Source organism: Camelus ferus, chromosome X (genome assembly GCF_009834535.1).
Source record: "Camelus ferus isolate YT-003-E chromosome X, BCGSAC_Cfer_1.0, whole genome shotgun sequence".
Lineage (NCBI taxonomy): Eukaryota > Metazoa > Chordata > Mammalia > Artiodactyla > Camelidae > Camelus > Camelus ferus.
Genome location: NC_045732.1, coordinates 19,541,460 through 19,554,723, shown reverse-complemented (window position 1 = coordinate 19,554,723; position 13,264 = coordinate 19,541,460). Strand labels below are relative to the sequence as shown.

Sequence of the window (13,264 nt, the reverse complement as noted above, 5' to 3'; positions counted from 1 at the left end):
AAAAGAGTTAAGTTGACCACTGATAGCATATGGTGCCACTACACAGGAATGCTTGGCTACACCTTCCTGATTCTAGGTTTTCCCCTCCTCCGCATTTCCCTTTGGACTAGGGGAATTCCTCTATACCCTTGGGATCCTGCAACTTTATACTCAAAGCATCTGGAAGTTTGCTGCCCTCTTTCCTGGTCTGTACGGTCACAATTGCTTAAAGAATTAGACTAGAAGACTACACTTCACATCAGTGTGGGTCATTAATTTATAATCAATGATGCATAAATCTGAAGCTAAGTCAAATAAAACTAATTCATCAATGTTTTAGAAATTACATAAATTTAAAGTTTAATTATATAGTTAACTTTAAAAGTATTTAAGTACCCTTAAAGCCAGGTAAGTGGTTTACAATGTAGCAATTTATAAAACAAAATAAAAATTTTTGAATATCCCACAATACTAGAAAAAAATTAATACTGGATCAAACTTTTGAGAAGAATCTCCTTCTGAATTTCCCCAATTTCTGAGAAGACTAAAAACCTACATTTATTGTGTTTATAAAGTGAAACAGTAACCTATTTGTTAACAAACTTTCCCAAATAAAGACAGGAAAAAGAAAAAATTTTTTTAAATCATAAATAGCCTTTAAAATAATAGTTGTCCCAATAATGATTCTAAATTGCTGGATTCCAAGTCTTGCTCCTTTGTGTATTAAATATTTGAACTTTAATGAAATGACTGGCCATAAATTTCTATAACTATATATGCCGAAGACAAAGGAAGGGGCAATATGAGAAGAAACCAACAGTTTACAGGGCATTCCTAAATTTCTATCACTTTTTTAGAGAAAACTATATGTATAAGCTACAAAGTGGAGGGGGACAAATTGAAACAAAGGACAGCAAGAGCAAGTAAATTCTGCAAGAAGAAAATCTACAACGGACCTTGTTTTAGTTTACTTGATTCAGCCTTAAGTTGCCAATGACATAGCAGCACACACACTCTTTCTCACCAGACACCCTGTACAGGTCTCCAGAATAAATCTGATGAGCTGTGACAGCACGAAGCAGAAGTAAAGAGCTTTGAAAGACTTAAGAGTCATTAACAGGAGACAAGACAGGAAAACCTAAATAAACAAGGGGAAAAAAGCCACACGGTTTGCTTAAATTTCTGCTGGTTATGTTTCTCAATGGTTTTTTTCTACCAATGATAAACCTGATAAGAACTTGGCTGTTTCTGATTACAGAAATGTTAATACTGGGGGAAAAACTGTTGGAAAAAGTTTTAAAGGAAATTAAATTTAATTACTATTTTTGAAAAGAAAACCATAAAGCTTAAAGAAGGTTTTAATGTAAAGTCAAATAAAGTAGCATCCATGGATGCCTCACTACATTTCTTTAAGAAAATATACAAGCAAATTGTCTTTAGTCCTTATTTGAAAACGTTTTAAGTACTGTATCCTATAAAAATGTTGAAAAGCAAAGGTTGAAAAGCAAACATTTCCAATTTGTTTAAGAAATAGTCAAAACAAATTAAAACAATACAGATCTTTTAAATTTATGACATTCAATTAATTTAATATTATTTGTGCCTTTTGAAATTATTTAACTTTAAGGCCCTTAAATTATTAAACATTCCATTTCTTTACACTAACGATGAATCTACAGAAAAAGAAAGTAAACAAACAATCCCCTTTAAAATAGCACCCAAAGTAATAAAATATCTAGGAATAAACCTAACCAAGGAGGTGAAAGACTTATACATGGAAAACTATAAAACACTGATTAAGGAAATTAAAGAAGACTTTAAAAAATGGAAACATATCCCATGCTCCTGGATTAGAAGAATCAATATTGTTAAAATGGCCATACTGCTCAAGGCAATCTACAGATTTAATGCAATCCCTATCAAATTACCCAGGACATAGTTCACAGAACTAGAACAAATCATAATAAAATTTATATGGAACCACAAAAGACCTAGAATTGCCAAAGCATTACTGAAGAAAAAGAAAGGCTGGAGGAATAACTCTCCCAGACTTCAGACAATACTATAGAGCTATAGTCATCAAGACAGCATGGTATTGGGACAAAAACAGACATATGGACCAACAGAACAGAATAGAGAGCCCAGAAATGAACCCACAAACATTGGTCAACTAATCTTTGATAAAGGAGGCAAGGATATACAATCAAATAAAGACAGTCTCTTCAGCAAATGGTGTTGGGATAACTGGACAGCAGCATGTAAAACAATGAAGCTAGAACACTCCCTTACACCATACACAAAAGTAAACTCAAAATGGATCAAAGACTTAAACATAAGACAAGATACAATAAACCTCCTAAAAGAAAATATAGGCAAAACATTATCTGACATACATCTCAAAAATGTTCTCCTAGGGCAATCTACCCAAGCAACAGAAATAAAAGCAAGAATAAACAAATGGGACCTAATTAAACTTACAAGCTTCTGCACAGCAAAGGAAACCATAAGTAAAACAAAAAGACAACCTACGGAATGGGAGAAAATTTTTGCAAACAATGAAACCGACAAAGGCTTGATCTCCAGAATATATAAGCAGCTCATATGGCATAATAACAAAAAACCAAACAACTCAATCCAAAAATGGGCAGAAGACCTAAACAAGTAATTCTCCAAGGAAGAAATACAAATGATCAATAGGCACATGAAAAAATGCTCAATATCACTAATTATCAGAGAAATGCAAATCAAAACTATGATGAGGTATCACCTCACACCAGTCAGAATGGCCATCATTTAAAAGTCCACAAATCACAAATGCTGGAGAGGCTGTGGAGAAAAGGGAACCCTCCTACACTGCTGGTGGGAATGCAGTTTGGTGCAGCCACTGTGAAAAACAGTGTGGAGATTCCTCAAAAGATTAGGAATAGACTTACCATATGACCCAGGAATCCTGCTCCTGGGCATCTATCCAGAAGGAACCCTACTTTAAAAAGACACCTGCACCCCAGTGTTCACAGCAGCACTATTTACAATAGCCAAGACATGGAAACAGCCTAAATGTCCATCGACAGATGACTGGATAAAGAAGATGTGGTATATTTATACAATGGAATTCTATTCAGCCATAAAAAATGACAACATAATGCCATTTGCAGCAACATGAATGTCCCTGGAGAATGTCATTCTAAGTGAAGTAAGCCAGAAAGAGAAAGAAAATACCATTAGAATACAAACTTGTGGTTGCCAAGGGGGAGGTGGGTGGGAAGGGATAGACTGGGAGTTCAAAATTTGTAGATACTGACAGGTATATGTGGAATAAACAAGATTATACTGTATAGCACAGGGAAATATATACAAGATCTTGTGGTAGCTCACAGCGAAAAAAAATGTGACAATGAATATATGTATGCTCATGTATAACTGAAAAATTGTGCTCTACACTGGAATTTGACACAACATTGTAAAATGACTATAACTCAATAAAAAACGTTTAAAAAATTATTAAACATTCAAGTGGATAAGTTTAATATTTCTGTACGTTTTCTAAAAAGACCCTAAATAACATTAAAAAGCAAAGCACTGAGGAAAAGTTTTTACTTTTCTGACAAAGGGTTGATATGTGCAATAAATGAAGCACTCAAACAGAACAACAAGTTAAGGAACACTCTAAGAAAAAAGTGGGAAAAGGTAATTAGCAGGAAAATGATAAAGATATACTATTGGCCAAAATACATGGAAAGAAAAAGATTTAACCTCACTCGTAATCTAGGAAAAAAAAATTTTTTAATAACATTTTTAAAATTAGCAAAAATAAGATAATGACCAAAATTGACTGGAGAAGGAAAAAAACATTTTCACCCACCTCTGAGGGGAGTGGAAATGAGTACACCTTTCTGAATGACAATTTGTCAGCCTGAGAAACATACCCCCCTACTCAGCAAACTTATTCTATGTAAATAACTAGAGAAGTATGCAAAAATATAGTCTTCATATCATCTAGTTTAGTAACATAAATCTTGAAATGTTATAAATGTCAAACAAAATAGAAGTTTGGTTAAATAAATTACGATATAACCATATGATGGAATATAAAACAGAAATAAAACTGAATTTGTAGAGATATATTTCACATGGGAATACAATCACAAGATATCATGAAAAAGTAGTCAAGAAAGTAAAATATGAAGGATAATCTCTTTTCAAACTGAAACTGTTAATTAATCTAGAGATACTAATGTAAAATACAAATACATTCTTGTTTTTTTTAAAAAAGGCCACAGATAAAATCAAGTCCCCATTACCACTTCCTTTACCACCCTACACCCCTTTCCAGAAATAATTACTATTACAGATTCGATACACTGTGTAGCCTTTCAGATCTTTTCTATGGAATTATACACATGCATCAATAGTTACATATAGAAATACATACTTGTTTTGTTTTAACTTAATGGCATTATACATATGTATTTGGTTTTTTTTTTTTATTTAATACATCCTGGAGAATTTTCATTCTTAGTAAATGGGAAAACTCTCACTATTCTAAATTGTTCTATATTATTCTAAGGAGTAAATATACCATAACTTACCATTTTTCTACTAATTTGGCTGGGTGCATGTTCTAAACATCCATGTGTAAAACAAAAAGAAAAAAGGGCACTATGAAAACAAATATAGATAAAACTGTTTGCTATGATTATCTCTATGTGCTTTTCTCATTTTTTTGTTTTTTGCATTTATTACTTTTTCTATTAGAGAAAAATTACATTAAAAATAATTTTAAAATATTTGGCTTTCAAGAATATATCACATTGTATCTAAAAATGATACTTTATATTATAGCTGTCATCTAATGAATGATATATTGCTAAAATAAATGTTTTCTCTATGCAAAAAGAGTATTTCACCTTGTGTAAGTATAGCACTAACCATATTAATCTGCAATTAATAAGCAAATGCTTGAAAAAAATCAAAATGAATCATATATACAATGTCTTTTGAGTGATTATGCACTAACAATTTTTTGTATATATATATATATATATATATATATATATATATATATATATATATTTTATTGAAGTATAGTCAGTTTACAATGTTGTGTCAATTCCCAGTGCACAGCAAATGCTTCAGTCATACATGAACATACATATATTTGTTTTCATATTCTTTTTCACCATAAGTTACTACAAGACATTGAATATACTCCCTATGCTATATAGTATGAACTTGTCATTTATCTATTTTATATATATATTAGTTAATATTTGCAAACCTCAAACTCCCAATTTATCCCTTCCCACCCCCTGAACTAACAATTTTTCACCATACTGTCCCCAGAATCCTAAGGTTATTCTGGGGACTTCTGTGAATCTACAAGTCAGAATGTGGTACCAATGGGCACATCTTTGTTTCTACTCTACTGCTTCCAAAACCTACCTTAGCATGGGTTGGATTATTTGTATTCAAAGAAAGTCATAAACAATACTACAAAGCTACAGTAATCAAAACAGCATGGTACTGGGACAAAAATAGACATATAGATCAATGGAACAGAATAGGGAGCCCAGAACTAAACCTACACACCTATGGCCAATTCATCTACAACAAAGGAGGCAAGAATATACAATGGAGAAAAGACAGTCTCTTCAACAAGTGGAATTGGGAAAGCTGGACAGATACAGGTTAATCAATGAAATAAGAACACTCCCTCATACCACATACAAAAATAAACTCAAAATGGTTTAAAGGCCTAAATATAAGACATGACACCATCAAACTGCTAGAAAATAGGAAAAACATTCTCAGACATAAATTGTAGCAATATTGTCTTAGATTGGCCTTCCTAGGAAAAAGAAATAAAAGCAAAAATGAACAAATGTGACCTAATCACACTTAAAAGCTTTTGCACAGTAAAAGAAACCATCAACAAAATGAAAAGACAAATTATGGAATGGGAAAAAATATTTGAAAATAATGCGACCAACAAGGAGTTAATATCCAAAATTCACAAAGAACTCATACAACTCAATATCAAAAAACCAAATAACCCAATCCAAAAATGGGCAGAAGACTTAAACAGACACTTCTCCAAAGAAGATATACAGATGGCCAACAGGCACATGAAGAGATGCTCAACATCGCTAATTGTAAGAGAAATGCAAATCAAAACTACAATGAACATCACCTCACACCAGTCAGAATGGCCATTAACAAAAACTCTACACATAACAAATGTTGGAGAGGGTGTGAAGAAAACCCTCCTATACTGCTGGTGGGAGTGTAAATTGGTTTAGCCACTATAGAAAACAGTATGAAGGTTCCTTAGAAAACTAAAAATAGAGCTACCATGATGATGACCCAGCAATCCCACTCCTGGGCGTATATCTGGAAAATATGAAAACCAATTTGAAAAGATACATGCACCCCAATGTTCACAGAAGCACTGTAATAGCTAAGACATGGAAACAATCCAGGTGTCCATCAACAGATGATTGGTTTAAGAAGATGTGGTGTATACATACAATGGAATATCACTCAGCCATTAAAAAAAAAATGAAATACTGCCATCTGTAGCATCATGGATGGACCGAGAGAATATCATACTAAGTGAAGTAAGTCAGACAGAGAAAGACAAAAATTAAATGATATCACTGATATGTGGAATCTAAAAAATAAGACAAGAATCTATATACAAAACAAAGAGACTCACGGACATAGAAAACAAACTTATGGTTACCAAAGGGGAATGGGGAGGAGGGACAAATCAGGAGTATAGGATTAACAGATACATACTAATATACAAAAAGTAGATAAGCAACAAAGATTTACTATATAGGACAAGGAACTATATTCAATCTCTTGTAATAACCTAAAATGGAAAATAATCTGAAAAAAATGTATATAACTGAATCACTTTGCTGTACACCTGAAACACAATGTTGCAAATCAACTACACCTCAATTTTTAAAAAAGGACAAAAAAAGAAAAATGAAAAAACGTTGTAAAAAGTGTCTTACAATGTCACATTGCTTGTGTCATTTGAAATCCTTAATGATAAAACAGTTAAATTATAGTATCAAACATTTAAAAATTTTCACAATGAAAGTAAACAACTTATCATTCATGTAAGCATAGTTTTGCCAAGATTCAACAAAACCCACACCTAGAAGTATCAGAGTGAAAATGCAAAACACAAAGACAACAGGAAAATATTAAAGCAGCTAGAGAAAAAAATGAGATTATAGTCAGAGGGAAGAGAATGACAGCTGAATTCTCAACAGCAATGGAAATCAAAAGGCAAAAGAATGGTAACTTCAATGTGCTGAAAGAAAATAGCTGCCAACCTAGAATTCTACATCGAGAGAAAATGTCTTTCAAGGAAAGAGTTGAAAGAGTTGAAAGACATATTCAGATGAACATAAACTGAGAAAGCATGCCACTAGCAAATACTCACTAAAGGAAATTCTGAAGGCTCTACCCTAGACAGAAGAAAATTAATTCCAGATGAAAGGTTTGAGATGCTATGGAGGAATAAAGAGCAAAGAACATGTTGAATATATTGGTCAATCTCAACAAATATTGACTATGTAAACAACAACAATAATAGTTTATAGGATTACAAAAATACATAATTAAAATATACAACAGTAATAACATGAATTTGAAAGGAGTAAATAGGTATTCTAAGTTCCTTTCACTGTCAGTGCAGAATAGAGATATTGATTAATTTCAGGCTTCCTTTAAGAAAGCATGTTAAAATTCCTAGAGTATTAAAAGAACAGAAAATATAGTGTATAACTTTCAAACAAGAAGAGGGGAACAAATGGAATAAGAAAAAATAACCCAAAAAAGGAAAATAAAACATAGAAAAGCCAAGACAACTACAAAGCACAAAATTAGATGGCATATTGAAAATTCAATATATCTGTGATTACAATAAATATAAACAGATTAAAAGCTTCAGTTAAAAGACAAGCTGACTTGCCAAAAAATCAAAATCCAACTATTTGCAAGAAATGCACCTTTTTAGATTAGGATAGATAAAGGTTGAAAATTAGACAAAGAGAGAAAAAGAATAAAAACACCAACAAAAGCTGGTGTAACTACACTGACACAAGATAAAGTAGACTTTAAGGTAAAGCAAACAAACAAACACCATAAAAAGGATTACTACAGAAGGTTCAATTGACTAGGAAGTTATAAGAGTTCAAAATTTGTATACACCTGATAATGTAGCCAGAAAACAGATAAGCATAAAGTAAACATTGGAAGAACTACTAGGAAAAAGACTCAATCATAATGAAACTTATAGGGGAAAAACAATTCGAATAAAAGCAAACTTCTCATCAGAAACCATGGAAGTCAGAAGGAAGCTGCACAACATTTTTCAAGTGCTGAAAGAAAACAACTGCCAACCTGGAATTCTATATCCAGCAACCATCTTTCAAGAATGAAGGAGAAATAGAGACATTCCTGGATTAAGGAAAACTAAGAATTTGTTGCCAGACGACATACTCTAAAAGAATGACTAAAAGAAGTTCTCTAAACAAAACAAAACAAGACAAAAGAAGGAATCTTTGAAAATCAGGAAGGAAGAAGGAAGACTGAAAGAGTAAAACTGTGGGTAAATACAATAGACTTTCCTTCTCCTCTTGAGTTTTCTAAATTATGTTTTATGGTTGAAGCAAAAAGTATCACACTGTCTAATGCCACTCTCAATGAATGCAGGAGAAATAAGACAGTTATGAATGGTGGAGGGTAAAGAGACATAAATTGAGGTAAAGGATCTAAATTTCACTTTAACTGGTGAAAAGTCTAGTGTGGTAGAGGACAGAGGAGGCAGATCTCAGAAAACATTGGTGAAGCCACATTTTAAAAAACACTTTGCATCTCCTATTTACTCAACTCTCTATATCCATTTTTTTCAAATAAGTCTAGTAATCACACTTTTACTTAAGACCACTAATGAGCTCTCCCTCTTGACTTTAATGCTGCATTTGATAGTGCTGAATATTTACTGCTTAAAATCTTTCTTCTCTTGTTTTTGGAGGCATCAATCTCGTGACTCTTCTACATTTATACATGCTTTTTCTCAGTGTCCTAAATTGAATTCTATCATCTACCCATCTCTTATTCTTGTGTTTCTCAAAGTTTAGGCCTCAAACCATGTGCAATGGAAACACTTGAGCCCTACTCAGGACCTACTGATTCAGAACCCCTAGATGTGAGTACTAGGGCATCAGTCTTTTAACAAGTTCCCCCAGGTGATTCAAGTGATTCAAGAGAATTACTGTCTTAAATGTTAACCCACAAGGTTCTGTCATGGGTCCTCTTCTACTTCCACCTGTTACATATGTACAATTAAAACCACACCTCAAACTTTCACCACTTACATCTCTCAACAGGATGTGTAAACTGCCCACCCCTTCCCCGCCAGCACCTATAATCTCTCCTGACAAAGAGTATTTATTTGAATGAACATGGTGATTTTCAAGCCTGCTCTGTCAACCAAAATCTAACTCTTTTAGGCTTCATACTTGTATATGCATCGATCCAATGGACATGGCCACCAGGCTGTCCTGAATTAGTTAGGATTAAATTCAGCTAATAGTAAGAGAAAAGCCTGAAATGGTGGTTTACATAACACAGAAGTTTCTCTCTTACAACAGTCTGGAATAGGCTACTATAAAAATTCTGCTCCACAAAGTTCTCAGAGACTCTGGCTCCTTTCTGCTTTCCACTCTACTCCATATGGCCCCCATTTCAAAGTTCAAGATGGAGCTCCCCCCAAAATAACCACATTCCTAAGCAGCAGGACAGAAGCAAGAAGGAAGAGAGAATGGGGCATTCACCTCTCTGTAATACACTTCCTGGAAGTAGAACACACTACCTATACTTTTATCCCATAGACCAGGACTTAAGTCTCATGGCCATATCTAACTACTAGAAAGGCTAGAAATCTAGTCTTTACATTAGGCAGCCGAACTCTGCTACTAAGACAAAAGAAAAAAAGGTGGGGGGAGACCAGATAGTGGAGGAAAACAGCATTCTTGACCACTCATTCCAAAGTCACCGTGTCCCAAATTGAACTCATCAGTTTTCAGAACACACTGTGTAATTTTACCTTTGTTGTGCCCCCTACCTTTGTCTCCCTTCTGCCTGGCAAGCTCCTTCTCCTCTCTTAATACTCAAATCATGTGTCTTTTTGTGAAACTTTCCTTTACCTAACCACCTTTACCTCCAGCCTAAACGGACTGGATGTCTTTGGGCCACCTTAATATCTAGCATACGTCACTATTTTTATATACTAATTCTGTATTGTATTTTTAAAAAACAAATCTATCCCTCCATTCATCCCTCTCCCACTAGAAGGTAAACTTCTTGAGGGCAGAAACTATGCCTTATTTTAGTGCCATATGCACATATATATCTGTATTATACTAAATTTTTTATAAAAATCTACCATTAATATCTGTCTTAAAATTATGGCAGCAGAGAACTGGTAAAAAAGGTACCTAATAAAAAGAACATCATAGTATGCAGTATTGTAGTATAATGGGATGTGTTAAAGTTCCAAATCACAGAAGATTCTAATAGCAATTATAAAAATAATATGGCTATATTCTCATATCTAGCCACAGCCTTCCTCCATACACATTACCTAATCATTTTCTAGACCAACCTTTCTTTTTTTTCTGGTATAAATAAACAAATTTAGTAGGGTAAACATTAAGTATGTTTACATGTGTTCAACTAGTAAGTTTACATTTAACTTAGGCCAATGATTCAGTTCTGTGCTTAGACTCCACTAAATCTCAGCAGTAATTCCATCACAGAAGACCAGGTTAGGCATGTCTATATACTTGGAAGAGACAATCAAGGAGCTTCAATATTTTGATGACTTTTCTCTGAAAGAAAATATCTAGACTAGATGACATAGTATTCAACTTAGGAAGCACAGCATTACAACTGATAAACACATGACTAAAACGAAGCACTAATCCACAATGGCTTCCACAGTCAAAAATTTTCACTGACATGTAGATTTTACTTAACAATAATATCAAAGTATCAATTTAACTTGGAAAAACAAATGAAATCATGTAAAACGTGTATATAACAGTTGTTATGCCCAACCTTTAAGAAACTATCTTTGAGATATAAACAATGGAATACTATGCATAATTTTAAATAGAATATCAACTGTAAAGGTAGCTGAGCACCCCAAAATGCTTACAGCAGCAAGGCTTCAATGGTCTAAGTGTGACTTATAGCTTTGCCCATATTCTCTGTTACGGACTGTCAATTCAGACTATGATGCTAGGTTCTAATTATAGCTTTCTTTTATCTCCAGTTCTCTAGCCTGGACAGTACCCTCACTGTTCTGCCTGCTGCTCCTCAGTTGGGCATGAAGTCCTAACCTTAATGCCAACAGCAGTTAGACCTAACTTCAATAAAATAAAAGAACACGTACTAGTCAGTTATCATCATTATCTTACCATGAGCTCCTGGTGGTTGTAATACATCTCCTGTGAGGCGACACCACCCTACTGGGAAAATATCTCGACAATCATACTTGCACCAATAATCAAAAGCTCCACTCCAGCCATCGAATGTGATATAAACTTCATCTCCTTTAACATCTCCAATAGTTGCAGGGCAGATCAGATAAGGGTTCTTTTTGTCTATAGCTTCAAGTTTCATTCCCACTTTAAAATTATTTAGAGGTGGCTTTGGTGGCTCCTACCAAAACATTAAAAAAGTTTTCATTGTTAAGATGTATTAAGAAGCATTTGCTCAATTATATTCTTACAACCTTTAGCAACCAGAAGTTAAGCTTCGTCTTTATCAATTAAATACAGGAAGAAACAGTTCTCACAGATCCCTCTGAAATTCTGCTCTACAATATCTCACTTACTCTGGAGCAGAGCCAAGAGCTTAGAAGAAAACAAAACCAGCCTGATAGTACTTCATTCATTCATTCAAGAAATATGTATTATATACTATGTACCAGGAATTTGGCATTTATTGGTGAAAAAAAATATAAGATCTCTGTTCTGGTGGAAATTACATTCTAGTAGTGGTGGTAGCAGTGGTTGTGGGGCTGGACAGGATGAAGGAGAGGAAGCAACAAAAAAATTTTTCAAAGATAATCAAACAAACCTAACAATAAGTAAATTACAGGGTATACTGAAAGGTAGTAAGTCCAAAGAGAAAGAACAGCAGCAGATAATACAGGTAATACCTAAAAAGAAACTCAAAGTATGAAATGAAGACACAAGAATATGAAAGTCATCTATATAGTCTGGGGTCATTTATGATATCCAATCCAGAAACAAATATTTAAAAAGTATTTGTTAGTTACAAAAAGTGAAGTCATGCAAATACTAAAAGGATTCTTAGAGAGCCCAAGTGCTACATTAAAAGCAACATCTTTTTTCAATTTGCTTTTTATCCTAGTAAACAGCACCATCAGCAATCCAGTGACCCAAGCCAGAAACCTGGAAATGGTCCTAGACCAGTAGTTCCCAGTCTGACAGTATTAGAATCACCTGGGGCCACACTGCCATTGATGCTGATTAAATTCGTCTGAGGTGGGGCCCAGGTATCAGCATATTTTAACTGCCCAGATGATTCTAACATGCATCCAAGGCTACGAACCACTACCCTAGACACATCCTTTACTCTTAACACTCACATTCAGTCAAAGACCACAACCTGCCAATTCCAACCCCTAGATTTCTAAAATGACAACATTAAAAGTTAACTTTCAATTGTTAGTATATGCCAGGCACAGTTTAAATGGTCGCCATATATTCATGTAATTCTCACAACAATCCTATAAAGTCAGTGCAATTATTATCCCCATTTTACAGATGGTAAAACTGATGCACACAATTGCCTAAGACTACACCATAAGTATCAAAGCTAGATTTTAAATCTAGGTAGCCAACTCCTTGTTACACTGTACACCCACCATCTGCCCAGCCAACTCCAACTCAACCAAACTTCAAAGCCCAGCTCTCCTGGCCTCTTTAAGGCTTCTCTGACCAATGCCTGCCCACTCCTAGGTCAACCACAGAGATGCTCTTGCCTTCAATTGTGAAACTGTTAAAATGTGTTCACTCCTCTATGAGAATAAGGGATTCTCAAAAGCAGGTACCTCATCTTTTTCATATTGTTATTTTCAGCGCAGTACCCAACAGTAAGCATTGTTTTTTAAATGAATGAACCAAGGAATCACCTGGAGAACAGTAAACAAGCTCTCAACTCTTTCACC

At 34.1% G+C, this 13,264-nt stretch overlaps 1 protein-coding gene across 4 annotated transcripts in view; it reads right to left on the bottom strand.

The window, feature by feature from the left end:
- The window catches only part of SCML2 (Scm polycomb group protein like 2), a 92,032-nt gene that overhangs the window by 41,542 nt on the left and 37,226 nt on the right, over window positions 1-13,264 (bottom strand). For all 4 annotated transcript variants that reach the window (XM_032475071.1, XM_032475068.1, XM_032475070.1 and 1 more), the window contains one exon: window positions 11,484-11,727. In XM_032475071.1, coding sequence (XP_032330962.1) covers window positions 11,484-11,727 — 244 coding nt within the window. The remainder of the gene's footprint in view (window positions 1-11,483; window positions 11,728-13,264) is intronic.